This window comes from Astyanax mexicanus, chromosome 23 (genome assembly GCF_023375975.1).
Source record: "Astyanax mexicanus isolate ESR-SI-001 chromosome 23, AstMex3_surface, whole genome shotgun sequence".
Taxonomy (NCBI): Eukaryota; Metazoa; Chordata; class Actinopteri; order Characiformes; family Acestrorhamphidae; genus Astyanax; species Astyanax mexicanus.
Window position 1 is genome coordinate 1,865,058 of NC_064430.1, and position 24,319 is coordinate 1,889,376.

The 24,319-nt window shown below is 35.8% G+C and overlaps 1 protein-coding gene across 1 annotated transcript; it reads right to left on the reverse strand.

Moving 5' to 3' along the window:
- Nucleotides 1-5,611: 5,611 nt before the first annotated feature.
- Nucleotides 5,612-23,390, reverse strand: crabp1b (cellular retinoic acid binding protein 1b). The gene is made up of 4 exons (XM_022685863.2): nt 23,099-23,390; nt 17,234-17,412; nt 12,294-12,407; nt 5,612-5,800 (listed from the first exon to the last, which is right to left on the reverse strand). Exons 1-4 carry the CDS (start codon nt 23,166-23,168, stop codon nt 5,750-5,752), a joined length of 414 nt encoding a protein of 137 aa, XP_022541584.2. The 5' UTR covers nt 23,169-23,390; the 3' UTR covers nt 5,612-5,749.
- Nucleotides 23,391-24,319: the final 929 nt, after the last annotated feature.

Consider the following 24,319-nt stretch of genomic DNA (forward strand, 5'->3'; position numbering starts at 1 on the left):
TCTGATCTCTCTCTGCTGCTCTTTCATGCTGAAGCTCTTAAATCTTTTGTGTGTTAAATTCCACGTCTCAGTTATTTACTCTCATAACTACAATATACTGTTATAATTCACAATGAAATAGGCCCTAGAACTGAACCCTGTGGGACTCCAAATTTGACTAGATAAGCATAATAAAAACAGTTGTTCAGTTTAGATTGTTCACACGTTCTGTTGCTGTGACTGTGTGGTTGATATGTTATCCCAAGCAATTGGAAGTTGGTTGCCATGGTGTTGGGTAAGTAGTTTCTAAGTGGTTGCTGTGGTGTCATGGTTCATTATAGGAGTACTAAAGGGTACTTTATGCCACAGTATACCACTGCAAAATTTTCTTTGGAATCTTTAAAGCATCCATCCATCCATCCTTCCATCCATCCATCCTTCCATTTATCCATCCATCCATTAATCCATCCATCCATCTGCTTATTCTATGGCATCGCTTAAAGTTTATTTACTATATACTTTATTATACCATTGCTAAATTTTCTTCTAAATTAATAAAGCGTCCATCCATCCATGTTTCATTGTTATGTTGGTGGTGTTGACTGGTTGCCAGGGGGTTGCTAAGGGGTTGCTAAGCAATTGTTCTAGTATGGTAACCTACAACCAAATAATTAGGAGGTGAAATTGTTAGTGTTTTATGGATATTGTTTAAATAAATATTAATTTATGCATTGTAATGTGCATCCATGTTTAGAAAATGTGCTTTTTGAGTTAAGAATAAAAAATATTATATATATATATATATTATATTAAAGCTCTTGTTGTTGCTCATGCAGCGGATCAGCCTGCAGTTTTAGATTCTTTGGTTTTTCTAAAATAAAAATAATAATATAGTGATGCTGCCGGTTGTGTGGTGAGAAACTCCACAGTGTTTTTAATGCTAAAAATTCATTTAAATAATATATATTTTTTGGTTGTAATTGGGTGGAAATGACAGCAGAGGGAGCATTAGGACAGTTTTTTTCTGGCCACAATGTAATTTTCCCTAGTGATGCATTTATATATATCTAGTTACTGTATATAAATGTATATAGGTCCAGTTACTGTAAATACATTTATATACATTTATATACATTCAATCTCAGAACTGAATTAGGCCTAGTATTAAACCCAGACTAAACTGCTCTTATAAAGGAGATTTTCTATTGGAAGGCCTAATCTCTGTCTGAGAAACTGACCTGTAGTTATTGTTTTTTTTTTATTATTAGTATACGTTTGCATGATTTTATCTATTTAATTGTGTGTAATATTGTAATCAGTGTGTAAATTAAATTGTGTGGTTTTTATATATATATTTTATTTCCTTTATTATAGGCCTTAGAGAATAGTGATATTCTTGCGTCTGGCTACTTTTTACCATGATGGCTTTAAACTGAGATTATAGAGAACACATCATTGTACCTACAGCTCTGGAAAAAGTAAAGAGAGCACTGCAGTTTCTGAATCAGTTTCTCTGATTTCGCTATTTATAGGTTTATGTTTGAGTAAAATGAACATTGTTGTTTTATTCTATAAACTAAAGACAACGTTTCTCCCAAATTACAAATAAAAATATTCTCATTTAGAGCATTTATTTACAGAAAATGAGAAACGACTGAAATAACAAAAAAAACTTCATGAAACTTTATATACATAAAGTTTTAAGAGTGTAGAAATCAATATTTGGTGGAATAACCCTGATTGGCTTTTATTCACAGTTTTTTTTCATGCATCTTGGCATCATGTTCTTCTCCTCCACCAGTCTTACACACTGCTTTTGGATAACTTTATGCTGCTTTACTCCTGGTGTAAAAATTCAAGCAGTTCAGTTTGGTGGTTTGATGGTTTGTGATCATCCATCTTCCTCTTGATTATATTCCAGAGGTTTATAATTTGGTAAAATCAGAGAAACTCATCATTTTTAAGTGGTATCTTAGTTTTGTACAGAGCTGTATGTGTTTATTGGAAGCTCTGAGACGTTTTCTGACTCTGGGTCTCAGTGGTGGGTGGTGTTAGAACTCAGTGAGGAGCCCACAGATCACAGTCCGGCTCATTGTTGGCTGTTCTCTGAGGAACAGCTGAAAGAGGAGTGTTGGGGTCGTGGTGGGCCGGCCTCGGCGCTGAGAAATGGACCCTGTCAGGGGAAAAGGAGGGAATTCTTACAAACTGAGTGTGGAAACATTTTCTCAGGCCTTTCTTCTGCGTAACCCTGAGCAACACCACCTTCACTTTACTCTACAGCTCCTTAAATACGAGCACTAATATTAATACCAGCTCACATTACAGAGTAATCACACTGATTTTAATACTGATTTGATGCAGATTTGCTCTTCCTGACAATCTCGAAAAATCTCCCGATTTTAGTTTGATTGTAAATGATGATCTTCCAAAGTCGATAATCTAATCTATAGTCCTCCAATCTTGTGTTTAATATTTATGAGTCAGAATCCAGTAGTGTGGGTGGAGCCAATTCTCTGGTGGACTTTGAACTAACATTTATGTATATATACAGCTCTGGAAAAAAATAAGAGAGCACTTAAAAATGATGAGTTTCTCTGATTTTACCAAATTAAAAACCTCTGGAATATAATCAAGAGGAAGATGGATGATCACAAGACATCACCAGGAGTAAAGCAGCATAAAGTTATCCAAAAGCAGTGTGTAAGACTGGTGGAGGAGAACATGATGCCAAGATGCATGAAAAAACTGTGATTAAAAACCAACCAGATTTATTCCACCAAATATTGATTATTTCTGAACTCTTAAAACTTTATGAATATGAACTTGTTTTCTTTGCATTATTTGAGGTCTGAAAGCTCTGCATCTTTTTTATTATTTCAGCTATTTTTACTCATATATTATATAGATGTATTACATACTAAAAGTTAATTTATTTTATTGTTGATGATTATGGCTCACAGCCAATAAAAAAACAAAATCAGGAGTCTCAGAACATTTAAATATTATATACTGTAAGACCAGTTGGTACTTTTGGCAGTGTGCCAAGTCCTGCTGGAAAATAAAATCCTCATCTCCATAAAAGTTTTCAGCAGAGGGAAGCATGAAGTGCTGTAAGATTTTCTGTACAATGTAACAGTTTGTGTGATGTAACAGTTGTTAAGAAACCCCGCCCTGCTCTGGTGATGTAACAGTTTGTGTGATGTAACAGTTGCTGAGAAACTCCGCCCTGCTCTGGTGATGTAACAGTTTGGGTGATGTAACAGTTGGTGAGAAACTCCACCCAGCTCTGGTGATGTAACAGTTTGTGTGGTGTAGCAGTTGGTGAGAAACTCCGCCCTGCTCTGGTGATGTAACAGTTTGTGTGATGTAACAGTTGGTGAGAAACTCCACACTGCTCTTGTGATGTAACAGTTTGAGTGTTGTAACAGTTGGTGAGAAACTCCGCCCAGCTCTGGTGATGTAACAGTTTGAGTGATGTAACAGTTGGTGAGAAATTCCACCCTGCTCTGGTGATGTAACAGTTTGTGTGATGTAACAGTTGGTGAGAAACTCCGCCCAGCTCTGGTGATGTAACAGTTTGTGTGATGTAACAGTTGGTGAGAAATTCCACCCTGCTCTGGTGATGTAACAGTTTGGGTGATGTAACAGTTGGTGAGAAACTCCGCCCAGCTCTGGTGATGTAACAGTTTGTGTGATGTAACAGTTGGTGAGAAATTCCACCCTGCTCTGGTGATGTAACAGTTTGTGTGATGTAACAGTTGGTGAGAAACTCCACCCTGCTCTGGTGATGTAACAGTTGGTGAGAAATTCTTGCAAAGTGTATAATCTTAAAATATGCAGTGTTTAATTCGGGGCAGATGGTGAAAATTATGTTATAAGTATTTTTTCTCACATTTTCAACATAATTTTTGTAAAATCCTGTGGTGTGAGGCAGTAATAAGCTGGAAGACCTCCCTAAACTAAGTTCCACAGGGAGAAAGGAGGAGAAGAAAATGTTATAAAACCCAAAAAATCATGTTTTGCTCCAAACAGATGTTTTAAGGCTTGTTTTAAAGCTTGAGTGGATGGTGTCGCTCTCCAAACCAGCTTCAGATGGGATTCATCTTCCACCTTCAGAGCGAGTGATGTAACGGTAACCATGACAGCAAACAGAGAGAAAGAAGGGAAAATAGAGAGAAAGAGAGGAAAAAGAGAGAGAGAGAGCAGATGTTCGAGTGTTTGTATTCTGATTTTCTTGCTCTGCTGATTAAGATCAGTTTCAGGTTAAAAGGTTTAATCTGGCTGCTTATTTTAATCACTCACGACTCAATACTCCAGTTTCAGACATATAAAACCCACTAAAATGAGCTGATTTTTTTATTTCTATACTTAATTTTATTATCAATTTAAGCTAAACTGATATATAAAGTTAGTGATGACATCTTACTACTTGCACACCAACACTTAGTGGATTGGTGGATTGTCTTCATGTCTATGTTACCTCCCGGCTCTCTCAATTTAAGCCTGATAAAAATAAAACAAAAAAATACATTTTAATTAATTTTTATACTTAGAATAATCTTTTTTTGCATTTGTTACTAAATTATGCGATTTTTTATTTTAATTTATTATAACAAATTCACACATTTTGGCAAGACTATCATAATTATTAATAATTTAACCCCTTTAAATACACTGGAACATATACAGGCTACAAGTGTAGATAATACAAAACCCTATTTTTGTACTAAAATAACTTATGTTTACATTCTGAAAATGTTTTGGAGAAGCTGCCTGTTTTCTTTCTACTTCACTTAATAAATTCAGATCAGTAACAGGAATCAACAATAATTCTGCAGGTTTGAAAAAAAAACACATAAAAACTAGAAACGATTTTAAAATTAATTTTAGGAAAGTGACAATTTTATTATTATTTAAAATATGTTTTTAAAGTCGCAGATTTACTTAATTTATGAAAAATAATTTCTATTACAATTAGAAATTAATGTGTGTAAAATCAGTCAGAAAATTTACAAAAAAGCTGGCTTTTTAAAGGGTTAAAGCCTATATATATTATTTAATATTAGATTTAAATAAATATATGTCAAATAACATTTGTAAAATGGATAATTATACAGTAACAGTTTTTTCTTCATTGTAAATATATCCTAAAGTCATCCAAACTATAAAGAGTTAACTCCTGGTCTTCCTTTCCTGTGGTGATCCTGATGAGTGCCAGTTTCATCATTATTGTAACATTTTTGGTGGTGAATGCACTTGAGGATTCAAAATTGTTGAAATATTTCAGATTGACTGTAGTTTTTTCTTTACTTAGTTAAGTAGTAAAACGCTGGAGGTTTAACTGGTTGCACTATTATGGGCGGAGTCAACAAATATTTACTTTAAACTTTTTAAACCAATTTCAGTTGGTTCATTATTCACTAAAATTGCTATTTTTTGTAAAAATCATGTGCAGTTAGAAAAGCTATTAATGAATAATAGCTGTTGTAAAATAGACAAAAACTCAATAGTAGGATTTCTCTACAGAAACTTTAATTACTGATGCAGTACACACTTAAGTACACAGTAATTAAATACAAAAGTAGATGTTTGATGGAAATGTGAGGTTTTAGTATGAGTTTATTGTGTTTTTGGGGGGGGATATTCTACTGTCTGTTGTTCTCTATCTGTCTATATATGTGTAATACGGTTAATAAAAGCCCTGTAATTTAATGTAAGTATAAATGAATCATGGATTTGATGAAGCTGCTGATCTTCTCGCTGGTGAAGCTCATTCTCGTACGTAAACCCGTGTGCAGACCACGTCATCCGCTCCGAAAATCTGAAACATAAAATAAATACAGAAAAAATGTTCATTTAATTACCAAAGTACTTTTCCATTCCCATATTAATCAAATTGATGTAATTATAAGTATATTAATATTGTGGTATTATAATACAGTGCGCTAACCACAGGATGCTAACCACATAATTGTTCCCACAGGACGCTAACCACAGTACGCTAACCACAGGATGCTAACCACATAATTGTTCCCACAGGATGTTAACCACAGTATGCTAACCACAGGATGCTAACCACATGATTGTTCCCACAGGATGCTAACCACAGTACGCTAACCACAGGATGCTAACCACATGATTGTTCCCGCAGGATGTTAACCACAGTACGCTAACCACAGGATGCTAACCACATGATTGTTCCCACAGGACGCTAACCACAGTACGCTAACCACAGGATGCTAACCACATAATTGTTCCCACAGGATGCTAACCACAGTACGCTAACCACAGGATGCTAACCACATGATTGTTCCCACAGGATGCTAACCACAGTACGCTAACCACAAGATTCTAACCACATAGTTGTTCCCACAGGATGCTAACCACAGTATGCTAACCAATGGATGCTAACCACAGTACACTACTACAGGATGCTAACCACATAATTGTTCCCACAGGATGCTAACCACAGTACGCTAACCAATGGATGCTAACCACAGTACGCTAACTACAGGATGCTAACCACATAATTGTTCCCACAGGATGCTAACCACGGTACGCTAACCAATGGATGCTAACCACAGAACGCTAACCACAGAATGCTAACCACATAATTGTTCCCACAGGATGCTAACCACAGTACGCTAACCAATGGATGCTAACCACAGAACGCTAACCACAGAATGCTAACCACATAATTGTTCCCACAGGATGCTAACCACAGAACGCTAACCACAGGACACTAACTACAGTACGCTAACCACAGGATGCTAACCACATAATCCCTCCCACAGTACACTAACACAAGATACTAACCACAGGATGCTAACACAGGACACTAACCACCGGACAATATCTACAGAACCACTTCAGTTTTTATTCAGTTTTGCTATTTATAGGTTTATGATGAATGAACATTGTTGTTTTATTCTATAAACTACAGACAACATTTCTCCCAAATTCCAAATAAAAATATTCTCATTTAGAGCATTTATTTACAGAAAATGAGAAATGACTGAAATAACAAAAAAAAAATTAGGAGTTCAGAAATCAATATTTGGTGTAATAATCCTGGTGGTTTTTAATCACAGTTTTTTTCATACATCTTGGCATCATGTTCTCCTCCTCCACCAGTCTTACACACTGCTTTTGGATAACTTTATGCTGCTTTACTCCTGGTGCAAAAATTCAAGCAGTTCAGTTTGGTGGTTTGATGGTTTGTGATCATCCATCTTCCTCTTGATTATATTCCAGAGGTTTTTAATTTGGTCAAATTAAAGAAACTCATCATTTTTAAGTGCTCTCTTTTTTACTGGGGTTAGTAAAGCACAGCAGGAAGTGAACGGGTCGGATCTGTCAGCACCAAACGCCATCTGCGTCCCGGAGCGAGGGGCGCGGGCCGGCCAACCTCCCACTCTGTAAAGACCTGGTATTAATACAGGACATCTGCCCACGGCGGCGTCCTGGGACACATTAGCGGGACGAGTGTCAGGACCCTCCACATCTCCAGCATTCCCCCACATAACACCATCAACAAGACCCATTACTGCAGCCCGGCCCGGGTCACTGCTACCACCCAGAGAACACACACACATAGCATATATATATATATATATATATATATAAGAGAACACTTAAAAATGAATTTTACCTAATTAAAAACCTTTGGAATATAATCAAGAGGAAGATGGATGATCACAAGCCATCAAACCACCAAACTGAACTGCTTGAATTTTTACACCAGGAGTAAAGCAGCATAAAGTTATCCAAAAGCAGTGTGTAAGACTGGTGGAGGAGGAGAACATGATGCCAAGATGCATGAAAAAAAAACTGTAAATATTGATTTCTGAACTCTTTATGAATATGAACTTGTTTTCTTTGCATTATTTGAGGTCTGAAAGCTATTTTTATTTAGAATTTAGGAGAAATATTGTCTGTAGTTTAAAGAATAAAACAACAATGTTCATTTTACTCAAACATAAACCTATAAATAGCAAAATAACTGTAGTGGTCTCTTAATTTTTTCCAGAGCTGTATATCCATTTTAAAATGATCAGTTTCTCTGATTTTATCAATTATAGGTTTATGTTTGAGTAAAATAAACATTGAATGTTGTTATTATTATTAATATATAATTATTATTATATATTTTTGTAATTTTATATTTTACAAATTCTTTACTTTTCATGTGTAAATGTTTTATTATTAGTTATTTTCTTAAATTATCTATATATATTTATATATTTAAAAAAAACTTTTTTAAGGAATTTAAGGCGTGTCCAGTTTTTTGACTGGTACTGTATATTGATGGATGGTGTTTATGCAGATCAGACCCTACAATTTCCTGCAATCACTCTGACATAACTCCTCAGCAACCATGAATAAATCTCCGCCCACTTGAGGTTATAGAAGAAAGGATGAATACGTAAGGTGTATCTTTCATGCATCATCTCATTTATCTTGTCCTCAGTCGGAACTGCTTTGATGTTTGCCGTGCAGATGACCCCTGACCCCTGGCTGAGCTCCAGAACATCCTGACAGCAGACAGATGATGGCCCTCAGCGTTTACAGGTACAGTATGTGCCGTATTTCACGGGACATCTCTGGACACGTCTTCATACGATGAGCGGTGATGTTGGCTCGGGGGCGGGGCTTGTAGATTGTGATGTATTACATGCATGATGTCATCACTGCAGCTCCGGGGTTCAGTGATTTACTGCCGTTTGATTGGAAGCAGGAGAGGAATGTGTCGTACTGTATTACATTCAGTTTTACCATTTTAATCACTTCTTTAAATTACGCCAATAAATCCTCCTCTATTCCCTCGATTTTCTCTCCAGTGAGTTTAAACATTAAACCAACATGCAGGACCAGCCAAAAGTTTAGACACACCTTAAATTCAGTTTTCAGCTTTGTAGATTAGTCACATTTTTCACTGTTCAGATTAAAAAACATTGTCAGAGCTGTCAAAAAATACTGACAGAACCATGCTATCCTAGATTTAACACTGGAAGTGCTTTTCCAAAATGGAGTTAATTGGAGTTAATTATGATATGCATAGCTGTGGATGTTGTTGAGGTTATTGGCTCCTTTAACTTTATGCAAAAATAATAATATAAAATATTTGCATTGATTAAATTCAGCACTTTACTGTTTCCCGTGCAGAAAGAGAGGAACACATCTGATGTCCCTGAAAACACCTTAAATTTAATATTCTGCTTTGTAGATTAATACCAAACTCATCTAAACTATGAAGAATAGCATAGGAATTATTTATTACAAGTGTTTACTTATTAAAAAAAGTGTTAAAAACAGTTAATAGCTCTATTTGAGTAATGTTCTAATCCATATTATGAGAAACGAAAACTATTCAACTAAATAAAGGAAAAAAAAACTTTAAGAAGAAATAAAGGTCAGTCAATCTGATATGTGATAAAGAAGATAGTAATTCAATTATCTAAAATATAAAAGTAAAAACTTAATTTTGTGAAGGATGGTTCCCACTCCCAGACAGTTTCTAGGCTGTTGTTGATGTTGTTGCTATGTTACTAGGGTTTACTCTGGGTGGTTTCTGTGGTGTTGCTAAGTTGTTGCTAGGTGGTTGCCTAGTGGTTGTTGTGGTATCCCATGCTGGTGGTTGGGTTTCTTTAATATCGTTAAGTTGTTACTAGGTGGTTGCTACGTGGTTGCTACGTGGTTGCTATAGTTAATTTGGTGTTTCTAAATGGTTGCATTGGTGTTTTCAAGTAATTGCTATGGTGTCCCAGGTGGTTGCTTGAATGTTGTCAGGTGGTTGATGGGGTATCCCATGTTAATCAGTCACATTACATTACATTAGTTAAATCTAAGCAGCGCAGAGCAGCGCTTCCTGTTAAGTTTCACTTTAATCTCAGAATCTCAATAGCTATGAATAAATTCAGTCTGCAGCTGGGCTTATCACTTATCAAATTAATCTATCAATATTGGCGACCACATTACTCCACCCACATCTTCCTCTGTTCAGATTAAAGAACATTGTCAAAGCTGTTAAAAAATAGTGACACAAACATGTTAACCTAGATTTAACACTGGAAGTGCTTTTCCAAAATGGAGTAAATTGGAGTTACTGTAGGTATTGTATGCATAGTTGTGGATGTTGTTGAACTTTATGCTGAAATAATAATAACAAATGTTTGAATTAAATAAACTGAGCTTTTTATTGTTTCTGAGTGTGGTTCTGAGAGCATGTTCTTGTGAATTCAGCGTTTTAGAGAAGTGTCCCGCCGTGCAGAAAGCCCTCGTTAAGAACAGATAGTTGTTTGAGGGAGAGGAACAGATCTGATGTCCCTGAGGGACGAGAAGAGCAGTAAAGAGGAAATCCTCCTCTCCAGTAAAGCTCTCCTCTCGGTTATTAGTCCCGTTTACTGATGTCCATCTGGTCTATAAAACCAAACGAGCCAGATGTTTAACTGGGGCCGCATTCTCACAGTTCACTCAGAGAAACAGAGACTGGGACAAATCAGAGGAGAGTTTTGGACGTGGGCTCAAACGGACATAACCACTACCTTATGTCTGCCTTCAAACCCAGACACAACTGAGGAACGACTGCCAGAAAACACTTAAATAAAAGTGCAGCGTAATCTTTCCATCTTACAGCAACATTATCTATTAATTTTACCTTAAAATTCACATTTAATTTAAAATCTTGTTGATATAATAGCTAAAACAGTGTCTCTGATCCTGTTAACAAATCACTTCAGGAGTTGGACACGCTTAAAACAGATAAAAATCTAAATCACTCAAACCACTTCAGAAGTTGGTCTGAGACGTGGTGTTCATATTTTTGTTCCTCGTTTACTTTGTTACTTGTATTTAATTCAGCAAAATTAAGCAATTTTACATTAAAATGCTTTACACATGCTCGCTTCACCTAAATTGCAAGCAATATAAACAGCTTACATGGTTAATATTTGCCCTTTAGCTTTCTTATGTTACATTTCTTTTAAAAAGTGCTACTCTTTTTTTTATTAGTTTTTTAATAAAATGTAAAAGAAAATGAATTAAACTCAAGATATGAGTAGAAAATTTGTTTAGTTTCAAATTTACAAATGAAGCAATGTTTATTAGCCCTTGGCCAAACATACTGTATGTAATATAAATGTGTGTGTGTGTGTGTGGGGGAGGGGGGTGTACAGTGTGTGTTTATCGAAAATCTGTTTTGATATATGTTTTTCACAAAAAATGAGCCAATGCCAATGAGTTTGAGTTAGAAAAAATATTATTTTGTATCATTTGATGAAAAATGAAAACGGGTCCCACAGACCCGAACACCACACAAGGGTTAAAACAGACACAAATCTGATTAATCAAACCACTTTATTAAGTGGTCTGAGGCGCATTAAAAAAACGACACAAATCTGATCACTCAAACAAATTAAGGAGGTGGTGTTATTTGCACTTAAAACAGATACAAATGCGATCAATCAAATCACTTTAGGAGATGGTCTGAGACACATTAAAGAACATACACAAATCTGATCACTCAAATTACTTCAGGAGGTGGTCTGAGACGCACTTAAAACAGATACAATTCACTCAAATCAGTTCAGAAAGAGGTCTAAGACGCATTTAAATCATACGCAAATCCAATAACTCAAACAACTTTAGGAGGTGGTCTGAGACACACTTAACCCTTGTGTGGTGTTCGGGTCTGTGGGACCCGTTTTCATTTTTCAATATAAAACTCAAACTCATTGGCATTGGCTCATTTTTTGTGAAAAACATATATCAAAACACATTTTCGATAAACACACACTGTACACCCCCCAACCCCCCCCCCCCCCCCCCCAAGGGCTAATAAACTTTGCTTCATTTGTAAATTTGAAACTAAACAAATTTTCTACTCATATCTTGAGTTTAATTCATTTTCTTTTACATTTTATTAAAAAACTAATAAAAAAAGAGTAGCACTTTTTAAAAGAAATGTAACATAAGAAAGCTAAAGGGCAAATATTAACCATGTAAGCTGTTTATATTGCTTGCAATTTAGGTGAAGCAAGCATGTGTAAAGCATTTTAATGTAAAATTGCTTAATTTTGCTGAATTAAATACAAGTAACAAAGTAAACGAGTAACAAAAATATGAACACCACACAAGGGTTAATAATTATTATGTGGTTTGAGATGCACTTAAAACAGATGCAAATCCAATCATTCCAACCACTTCAGGAGGTTTTTTTTTTTGGTTTTTTTTAGGTATTTTTGACACTCACCATATTTTATGTATTGTGCATCAAAAGCTAAATTTTTAAATAATGGTAACCTGAGGTTTCTCACCAGAATTAGCTCCTCCCCCCTCAGTTCTCGAGTCCAGTATGTCTTCGGTCCGTTTCCGTCCAGTAGAGTTTGCTTACAGGAGATTTTATTCTCCGTCTCCCACGTAGCTAAACTCTGTAAAACAATAGTTTCTGGTCAGTAAAACCGGACATACATATAATATATAGAATATTAATATAGAATCTGTCCATATTACACATGACTAAAGATTTTTACCAGATTTAGAACGGCAAAAGTGTAATTTATTAGGAAAATATGCATCAAAAAAATATTAGTAAAGAAATACACAGCCATTGTACATGTAGATTAGGAATTGCTGTTTAGGTTAAAGCTGTAATATTTACTCCAAACAATGCCGGTACAATCACTGATAAATAGATTATAATTTTTTAAAGTGTTTAAACACTTTACACTTAAAAAATAATGCTTTATAAGTAGTTAATACATAGTTTATAAACGTCCAATTCATGCTTTATTAAGCAATAGAGCAGGATGTTAATGAGCCAATAATTTGTGTGCTTTCAAATAAAGTGTTAACAATGCTTTCTGCACTTTTTTCAGTGTTGTAGGCTGAAAGAGCAAGTTACAATTTAATTTTACTCTTGAGTGTGACTTTAGTGTTTGACTGACTGAGAACTACAACACAGTAATGAGTATTTTTTAGCCACACTTTTTGATTAATAATAAATATTATGTAGATTAGGAATTTCTGTTTAGTTTAAAGCTGTAATATTTACTTTAATAGTTTTTAAAACTTTACAGTTACAAAGTAAGGCTTCATAAGAAGTTCATAACTAGTTCATAAACGTCTAACTCAGGCTTTATTAAGCAACTGAGCAGGACATTAATGAACCCATAATTTATGTTCTTTAAAATAAAGTGTTAACATGTTTTTTTTTTGCACTTTTTACGCTGTATCAGCTTTTTTTATTTTTTTTTTATTATACAGTATATAAACCAACATTAATCACCAGTAACTGTAACTGTCAGTGTGTAGTCGCTCCCTCCAGGCAACCTTTTGTTAGGTACTGAGTTGTAGTATTTAATTATTGACTGATTGGTTGTATGGTTTCAGTGTTGTAGGTTACAAGAGCAAGTTACCATTTCTTTTTTGCAATGAAGATTGTATAATTTGTTGTTTTACAGTGTTTTAACACTTTACACTTTACAAAATGTAGCTTCATAAGTAGTTAATATCAAGTTTATAATCATCTAATTCTGGCTTTATAGAACAACAGAGCAAGACATTATTAAACCCATAATTTGTGTTTTTTAAAATAAAGTGTTAACAATGCTTTTTGCACTTTTTATGCAGTATTATTTTTTTCTGAATTAGAGTTTTGCAGTATATAAACCGACATTAAACACCAATAATGTGGTTGGTAGGAGTTGGTAGGAGATGGGCTAGTTTTGCATCACTGTCAGTGTGTAGTCGCTCCCTCTAGGCAACCTTTTGTTAGGTACTGAGTTGTAGTATGTAATTATTGACTGATTGGTTGCCTGGTTTCAGTGTTGTAGGTTATAAGAGCAAGTTACCATATCTTTTTTGCAATAACGATTGTATAATTTGTTGTTTTACAGTGTTTTAACACTTTACACAAAATAAGGCTAATATCAAAATAAGTAGTTAATATCTAGTTTATAAACGTCTAACTCAGGCTTTATTAAGCAACAGAGCAAGACATTAATAAGTCCCTACTTTATGTTCTTTAAAATAAAGTCTTAACAATGTTTTTCACACTTTTTATGCTGTACCTGCTTTTTCTCAGTTAGAGTTGTACAGTATATAAACCAACATTAATCACCAGTAGCTGTCAGTGTGTAGTCGCTCCCTGTATAATTGTATAATTATGTATATTTTTTTACAGTGTTTTAACACTTTACACTTACAAAATAAGGTTTAATAAGTAGTTAATACATAGTTTATAAACGTCTAATTCACTAATTCATGCTTTATTGAGCAACAGGGCAAGGTGTTGCCAAACCCATAATTTGTATTCTTTAAAATAAAATGTTAACTATATATTTTTTCTCCTTTATTTAGAGTTATTTAGAGTATATAAACCAGTATTAAAGGTAAATAAAACTCCAGAAGCTGATAGGCTACGGCTCCTTTAAGATATAATGATGTCATCATTCTAACGCTGTTTGAACAGGAGTTCCATTGGCACATCAAAGCGTTTAGGGTCATTGATGTGAGCGTGTGATTCAGAAGAGCTCTGAGTGGAGGGCAGATGACCCCGATACATCATCACCAAGTGTCTCTGAGTCACCGCCATATTTCACCCCCCATAAAAGCCCCAGAGTGCCCCCCTGAACCTCCAGCCCCGCTGAGTGGATGATTCCCTAGAGCCATAGCAACTGCCCAGCTAGCGTTAGCGTCATTATTAGCATAGCGGGACTTCTAGACTGTACAATACCTTATAAACCTTTTATTACAACATTTAATTCTGTTTTTAGACTATTATTCATAAATATTATACTTTTATTTATTATCCAAATTTTTCCAGATAAAACACTTTATATTTAAAAATTTTATTTCCTATTTAAACTTGTTTAAACTTGACCATGTTTTCATCAAATGCCAATTTTTGCTCAAATCTTTCACGCTGTTACGCAGCTTGCAGTAACAGGATAGACAATTTTAGTGAAAATTGGCATTTGATGGAAACAGGGTAAAGTTTGAGCAGACAAAGCATGACATTTTGGGTTTATATTACTTATATTACTTTTATTACTTGTGCAATTTACTCATAATATGTGGATATAACATGTATAATTATGCAATAGTTCATACTCTTATCATACTACTGCTTATCAGGTTGGTAACAGTTTATAGTTTATTGTGCATTATAACCAAAATAAAAAAAATAATAATGTAGCAATTATTAGTGATTTACATGTAACAGACCCACAATTATTCACTGTAAAAATACACTGTTTTATAAGGTCAGCAAATAAAATAGAAGTTAATTGTTTGGCATTTTCACGAAGTAATTTTGGCTAAAATACACACGGTAACCTGAGTTGTGTTGGCTGGTGTTGTAGGCTGTAAGAGCAAGTTACCATTTATTTTGCTATTAAAGTGTGACTTCAGTGGGTTACAATGACATTTGATTGAGTTATTTAGACTATTCCTCATATTTATAAGACTTCAGAATACACAGAAATAATATTTTACAAGTTAAATCACCTTATATTTTTATATTCATTTTTATTTCCTGTCATGCATCCATTTGTCCATCCTGTTAAGGCAATGCATTTGATGGAAACACTGTTGTTAGAGTTAGAGCTAAAAACATGTTTAACTGTTCCTGTTCTTGTTTTAAGTTTTATATTAAACATCTACATTTAGATTTAACAAGAAATATATTATTTTAATATATATTTAATCTAATTACTGAAATAATATAAAAAATATGATGTGAAATAATTAAGATTAATAACTGCTGAACATGCACATAAGAAATAATTATTCCAATTAATCTTGGACTGCTACTGTGGACAAAAAGTTCAATAACACCCCCCACATTAAACAATGCTGTATAAAATGATTTAGAAAAATGTGTTTAAACTGACGTATAACTGTAATTTGGAGTACATACTTATGGAAAATACATTGTTACACAGTTTTTATGATAGTCGCAACACAAAAGACAGGTTATATTGGTATTAATGTGTAGTACAGCAGTTTTTACAGCAGTAAGGTATTAAAGTGAGATATTGCAGTAGAATTGGGGTCGTTTTGTTGAATTATTGCTCTTATTTGAAAAGCAGATGCTGATTCTGAGCCGTGGCTGCTGAGGATTTTATGTAGCTGTAAAAATTCAGCGGTCAAAGAGGTTAAACAGTAAAACTGCCCACCAGCAGCCTGAGCGCCTTATAAAGATTTAACCAGCGAGCCGCTGGTTCTCACAGTTACCTCCCCAAAGATCATCACAGCACCCAGTAATCAGCTTTGAAAAAATAAGAGAGCACTTAAAAATGATGAGTTTCTTTGATTTTACCAAATTAAAAACCTCTGGAATGTAATCAAGAGGAAGATGGATGATCACAAACCATCAAACCACCAAACTGAACTGCTTGAATTTTTGCACCAGGAGTAAAGCAGCATAAAGTTATCCAAAAGCAGTGTGTAAGACTGGTGGAGGAGATCATGATGCCAAGATGCATGAAAACAAAAAAAGTGATTAAAAACCAACCAGGGTTATTCCACCAAATATTGATTTCTGAACTCTTAAAACTTTATGAATATGAACTTGTTTTCTTTACATTATTTGAGGTCTGAAAGCTCTACATCTTTTTTGTTATTTCAGTCATTTCTCATTTTCTGCAAATAAATTTTATTTGGAATTTGGAAGAAATGTTGTCTGTAGTTTATAGAATAAAACCACAATGTTAATTTTACTCAAAAATAAACCTATAAATAGCAAAACCAAACTGAAGTGCTCTCTTATTTTTTTCCAGAGCTGTATATCTACTTCATGTTTTGATATGATGTGAATCAACAAGTATAGGGACACCATACCCCTGTATCGCAACAATCCAATACAGATTGAGTGAGAAGTTTCTCCACGTGACTCAGATCTAGTAAATTAGGAAGGAGGAGGAGGTTTTTGAGGTCAGGCTCAATCCAAAAAGTCCATTTTTTCCTAAATTACTCAGGACGTCTAGTAGGTGCCATATAATCAAATCTACAGTAGAGCAGAGGTTTGAGGAACCAGACAGATTAGAATAAAAGTTCACTGAGAGGTCACAGGATGATCACATCAAGTTATTTCCACGAGGAAGTTGTTTCTGAGAAGATCCTGATCAGAGGATCACGGGTTTCGGTTAGGCTGAGCCATTTCTTACATCAGTTGGTGATGATCAGTGGTCATCATGATAAATTTAATAAAAGCTGAGCTCAGGTCCAGTCGTTTCAGGACGTGCATCATTACCTTGCATTTTCGTCCGTCTACCGTCTCCTCGTTGAATTCCTGTCCGATCTGAAAGTTGATCTCGGTGGTCCGGACGGTGGTGGAGGTCTTTATGTAGAACTGCTCGCCGTTCTGACGGATCTCCACCGAGGGCTTCGACGCCGCGGCGCAGGCTACTTTCCTCAGCATGGCGTTCACCCCTACAGAACAGCAGACTGAATTAGTGTTTCTAATAAAGTGGCCAATGTGTGGCGTAGTAGCCTAAGGTGGAATTCGGAAATAAAGCTTCATAAAGATGTTAAGGTTGCATCAAATAAACCTTCTTTTCTTAAAAAATACAACTTTAAAACTAAAATAGGCTCAATCCTAATTCTCCTATTGCTCAATTGTACCAATTGTTATCCCTTGTTTTCAAGTGTGACAATTATTAATCATCACCCAGGTCCACCTTAAATGCAGCAACCCAAGTAAGTAACTGCTGTTGCAAAATTTAAGGTGTAACAGGACATTTAAAAGGCAACAAGAATCAGGACAACTTACTGCTCTATCCTAACAAGAACAGAAATTGAGACACTCTACATCTCTATCCCAATAAAATCAAGAATAGGGACACTCTGCCCCTCTATCCCCATAAAATCAAGAATCAGGGACACTCTATCCCTCTATCCCCATAAAATCAAGAATCAGGACACTCTACCCCTCTATCCCAACAAGAACAAGAGTCAGGACACTCTACCCCTCTATCCCCATAAAATCAAGAGTCAGGACACTCTATCCCTCTATCCCCATAAAATCAAGAATCAGGACACTCTACCCCTCTATCCCAACAAGAACAAGAGTCAGGACACTCTACCCCTCTATCTCAATAAAATCAAGAATCAGGGACACTCTACCCCTCTATCCCCATAAAATCAAGAGTCATGACACTCTACCCCTCTATCCCAACAAGAACAAGAATCAGGACACTCTACCCCTCTATCCCCATAAAATCAAGAGTCAGGACACTCTACCCCTCTATCCCCATAAAATCAAGAGTCAGGACACTCTACCCCTCTATCCCCATAAAATCAAGAGTCAGGACACTCTACCCCTCTATCCCCATAAAATCAAGAGTCATGACACTCTACCCCTCTATCCCAACAAGAACAAGAATCAGGACATTCTACACCTCTATCCCCATAAAATCAAGAATCAGGACACTCTACCCCTCTATCCCAACAAGAACAAGAATCAGGACATTCTACACCTCTATCCCCATAAAATCAAGAATCAGGACACTCTACCCCTCTATCCCCATAAAATCAAGAATCAGGACACTCTACCCCTCTATCCCCATAAAATCAATAATCAGGACACTCTACCCCTCTATCCCCATAAAATCAAGAATCAGGACACTCTACCCCTCTATCCCCATAAAATCAAGAATCAGGACACTCTACCCCTCTATCCCAACAAGAACAAGAATCAGGACATTCTACACCTCTATCCCCATAAAATCAAGAATCAGGACACTCTACCCCTCTATCCCCATAAAATCAAGAATCAGGACACTCTACCCCTCTATCCCCATAAAATCAATAATCAGGACACTCTACCCCTCTATCCCCATAAAATCAAGAATCAGGACACTCTACCCCTCTATCCCCATAAAATCAAGAATCAGGACACTCTACCCCTCTATCCCCATAAAATCAAGAATCAGGACACTCTACCCCTCTATCCCCATAAAATCAATAATCAGGACACTCTACCCCTCTATCCCCATAAAATCAAGAGTCAGGACACTCTACCCCTCTATCCCCATAAAATCAAGAGTCAGGACACTCTACCCCTCTATCCCCATAAAATCAAGAGTCATGACACTCTACCCCTCTATCCCAACAAGAACAAGAATCAGGACACTCTACCCCTCTATCCCCATAAAATCAAGAGTCAGGACACTCTACCCCTCTATCCCCATAAAATCAAGAGTCAGGACACTCTACCCCTCTATCCCCATAAAATCAAGAGTCAGGACACTCTACCCCTCTATCCCCATAAAATCAAGAGTCATGACACTCTACCCCTCTATCCCAACAAGAACAAGAATCAGGACATTCTACACCTCTATCCCCATAAAATCAAGAATCAGGACACTCTACCCCTCTATCCCAACAAGAACAAGAATCAGGACATTCTACACCTCTATCCCCATAAAATCAAGAATCAGGACACTCTACCCCTCTATCCCCATAAAATCAAGAATCAGGACACTCTACCCCTCTATCCCCATAAAATCAATAATCAGGACACTCTACCCCTCTATCCCCATAAAATCAAGAATCAGGACACTCTACCCCTCTATCCCCATAAAATCAAGAATCAGGACACTCTACCCCTCTATCCCAACAAGAACAAGAATCAGGACATTCTACACCTCTATCCCCATAAAATCAAGAATCAGGACACTCTACCCCTCTATCCCCATAAAATCAAGAATCAGGACACTCTACCCCTCTATCCCCATAAAATCAATAATCAGGACACTCTACCCCTCTATCCCCATAAAATCAAGAATCAGGACACTCTACCCCTCTATCCCCATAAAATCAAGAATCAGGACACTCTACCCCTCTATCCCCATAAAATCAATAATCAGGACACTCTACCCCTCTATCCCCATAAAATCAAGAATCAGGACACTCTACCCCTCTATCCCCATAAAATCAAGAATCAGGACACTCTACCCCTCTATCCCCATAAAATCAACTCTACTCATTTATCTAATTAAAATCAGGACGCTCTACTCATTTATCTAATTAAAATCAGGACGCTCTACTCATTTATCTAATTAAAATCAGGACGCTCTACTCATTTATCCTAATTAAAATCAGGACGCTCTACTCATTTATCTAATTAAAATCAGGACGCTCTAGTCTACAGTAAGTCTATATTTGATGCTGGTTTTAAGTTTTTGATAAAAAGCTGCAGGAGGAAGAGTTCTGCTCTTTGTTGGATGTTTTCGGCCTGATTTTCTGCAGGACGGGTAAAATTACGGCGTGTGTTTTGATTACAGTCAGGTGAGCAGGACGGCTGGATGGTGTTTGTGCTGCTTTTGTTCTTCACTGAGGGGTAGAAATGAGAGGTATGTGATATGATTGACTGGCCGTTCTGAGCGGCGGCGTGTAATTGGTCACCGCAGAGCAGATCTTTATCAGCAGATGTTGGCGGGACGGGGATGCAGTGACGGGGTGATGACTGGAAGGAATGTCTCAGCTCAGGGTTTTTCTGTTCTCATCGGATTGCAGTGGATTTCTGCAGCGACTGATTACCCATCAGCCCTCGCTCACCCTACTGATATAAACAAACCGGTGAGTAAGAGTCTGAGTAACTTCCTGAGTAACAGAATTACGCCTCCTCTCGCCCAAACCTGCAGCTTTTACTGCAGAAAAACCACAGGCAAAAACTAGACAAAATATATGTACATTGAGATGTGCATGCTTTTGGTAATTCCAAAAATAGGTGAAATATGACTAAAAAAGTTTAAATAAAAAGTGAAAATTATAAGTGAGACTGAATAAGACATTTTTCTTTCTAAAATATGCTATATAGTTTCTTTAAACTCTACAGAAGACAAAAAAAATCTAAATATCAATCTATTTAAGCCTTTGTGTCCAAGAATTCTCTGTCCACCCTTTGATAATCTTGGGATAACCCCACCCCTTTAAGAAAAAAATAACCTGTGACATCATCAGTCAGATTTCGATCAAAAATTATGATACATTTTGATACTGTCTATTCTGTGGCGCAGCTTGGAATAATATGAATGCAAGTGAAAATAGTGTTTTCAAAAAGTGTCAAATAAATAAAAACTCAAAGTAGGTGTTTACAATAAAGTGGACCATAGTTAGAAGCAATGAAGGGGTTTCTGATAAAGTGGCCAGTGAGGGGATGCATGGGGTAAGTGTTTCCATTATTAGGTGTTTCCAGTAAATTGGACAGCAAATAAAAGCACTAATAAAATGTCTATTTTTTTGTCAGTGAGTAAAAGTCCAGTGTAGTCAAAGTGGCCATCATGGTTTCTAATAAAGTGTCCAGAGGGTGAGAGTCCAAGCCCAAGGTGTTTCCAATAAAGTGGCCATCATGTGGAATAGCAAGGCAGGTGTTTCCAATAAAGCGGCCCATATGTGGAAGCCCAAGAATGGTGTTTTCAATAAAGTGGCCAGTGAGTTGAAGCACAAGGTAGGTAGGTGTTTCTAATAAAGTGGCCATTGAGAGAAAACCCAAATTAGATGTTTCTAATAAAGTGGACAGTAAGTTGAAGTACAAAGTGAAAATATATATATATATATTGTTTCCGATAAAGTGGCCAGTGAGTGATAATCTAAAGTAGGTGGGGCCACCCATTCAATTACCCATAACAGACACAACCTTACTAACTCTTAAGGTTTAATTGTTAAAAATCACAGTTATTTATGTCTAAAGAGCCTTTACATATTTTTTGTAAAATAAACATTAACATTTTTTTGTATTTTTTGTAACATTACATTATTTTTGCTGCCATTATTCTCACCATTGCATATACTGTTTATTAAATAGACTAAAAGATATGTATATGTATTTACTGCTTTAAAAAAATAGTAATTAAAAAAACTAAAATATTGAAAAGTGTGTACATTTTTAATATCCCAAAACTTAAGCACAACATGAAAGAAAGGGTTTTGTTTTTGTTAATTTTTTAATTCAGTCATTTCTGTCTGAATAATTTTAGATTTTTTTTTTTTTAAGTCTATCTATACTGTTCACACATCATTCCACTGAATTTTGAATTTAGTTGCAAAGCATATTAGACGTGATGCTGTAATTTTCATATTTTTGCATTTGAGCATTTTTGTAGTTTTAGTTAATTTAATTGTTTAACACAAACTATAAGAAGTATAAAATAATGCAAAAAAAAATGAAATTGTATTATTGCAACAGATTTGTAACAGAAATCAATGATCCAGAATGTCCTGATACTATTACTAATAATAATGCACTCTAAATATCTCCATATATCCAGGATTAAAGTAAAATAAATGATACTGGACAGATACAGTTTAATTATTTTTTTTACTAAAATGTTTAACACTGACTGTACGCAGTATAAAATAATGCTATTTGAAAACTATTTGGTGATTTATTTTTATACATTTTATGTTTGTTTCTCTGAATACAGAAAGTGTATTTTACTTATTTTAGAATTTTTGATTTTTTGAATTTTTGGTGCATCCCTATTTTTTAGGTGTATCTATACTGTTCACACACCATTCCATAAAAGTTTTAATTTTGTTGCAAAGCATATTAAATGTGATGCTGAAATTTTCATATTTTTTGCATTTGAGCATGTTTGTAGTTTTATTTCATTTAATAATTTAACACAAACTATAAACAGTATAAAATAATGCAAAAATTAATATTTCATTTTATTATTGCATCAGATTTGTAACAGAAGTCAATGATCCAGAATATGCAGGATTAAAGTAAAATAAATGATACTGGACAGATGAGAACAGTGTGAATTTTTACATTAGCAGGATAAAATAATGCTAAAGTGACTCCGTGCTGTAGAGCATGCGTTTTCCTGCTGCGGCCAAAACAAAAACTGCAGAGATGTTTCTACACTGAAATAATTTGAATAAGAATAAAAGACGCTGCCAAAGAAACAAAGGAGCAGAAGAAGAGCGAGCAGCCGCCTGAAAATAACCCTGATTTACTCTTCACACCCCTTAATCCATGAATATACTGCTGAAAACCAGCGGAGACGGGGGACGTCCCTGCGAGGACATCCAGAGGAGACGGATGAGTTCCTGAGATCCCACTGAATCTCTAATGATCCCCAGAACAAACCGGCCCAGTCCAACTCACCCAGAGCCTTCAGCAGATCCTCGAAGTTCTCACTGCTCTTCATCTTCCAGCTTCCAGCGAAGTTCGGCATCTTCAGCTTCTGATTAAAAACGGGATAAAATTAAAAATAAAATTAAAAATGATCCAGTAGAAATTATTCTGTTTTCTCTTAGTGTGCTGAAAAATCCCTTCTTTTCTTTCTTGTCTCCAGACAGCCTTTTCTTATTCCTCCTCTCTCATTCACCTCCTCCCTCTTTCTCTCTCTTTCTCTTTCTGTCTCTCTCTCTCTCTCTCTCTGTGTCTCTGGGTCATCTGGACCACTGCTGATAGTAGAGGCTGGAGGACGTCCCTCAGATGTCCCTCCCTCCATCCCTCCTCCTCCCTCTGTCTCTCTTTCTGTCCATTCAGAACAGATGCACCGACTCATAGGAGTAAAAAATCAGCATTTAAAAAGTAGAGAGAGTACAGGGCCATCTCAAAAAATTTGAATATCTTTGAAAAGTTACTTTATTTCAGTAATTCAGTTCAAAATGTGAAACTCATATATTATATAGATGTATTAAACACACAGAGTGATTTATTTTATTGTTGTTGAAAAACAAAAATCAGTGTCTCAGAAAATTAGAATATTATATACTGTAAGACCAATTGGTACTTTTGGTATGCAGTGTGGGCAGTGTGCCAAGTCCTGCTGGAAAATGAAATCTCTGTAAAAGTTGTTTTCAGCAGAGGGAAGCTGTAAGATATGAAATGCTGTAAGATTTTGCGGGAAAACAAAACTGCACTGACTTTAGACTTGATAATAAAACACAGTGGATCAACAGCAGCAGATGACAGACATGACTCTCCAAACCATCTCTGATTGGTGGAAACTTCACACTAGACCTCGAGCAGTTTGTACTGTGTGTCTCTCCACTCTTCCTCCAGACTCTGCTCCCTTGATTTCCTTTAAATAAAATGTAAAATGTACTGATGATCAGTGATGGTTTGGAGAGACATGTCTGTCATCTGCTGGTGATGATCCACTGTGTTTTATTATCAAGTCTAAAGTCAGTGCAGTTTTGTTTTCCCACAAAATCTTACAGCACTTCATATCTTACAGCTTCCCTCTGCTACTGACAACTTTTATGGAGATGCTGGATTTCATTTTCCAGCAGGACTTGGCACTCTGTCCACACTGCATACCAAAAGTACCAATTGGTCTTTTAAATAATATTCAAATTTTCTGAGAAAGTGATTTTC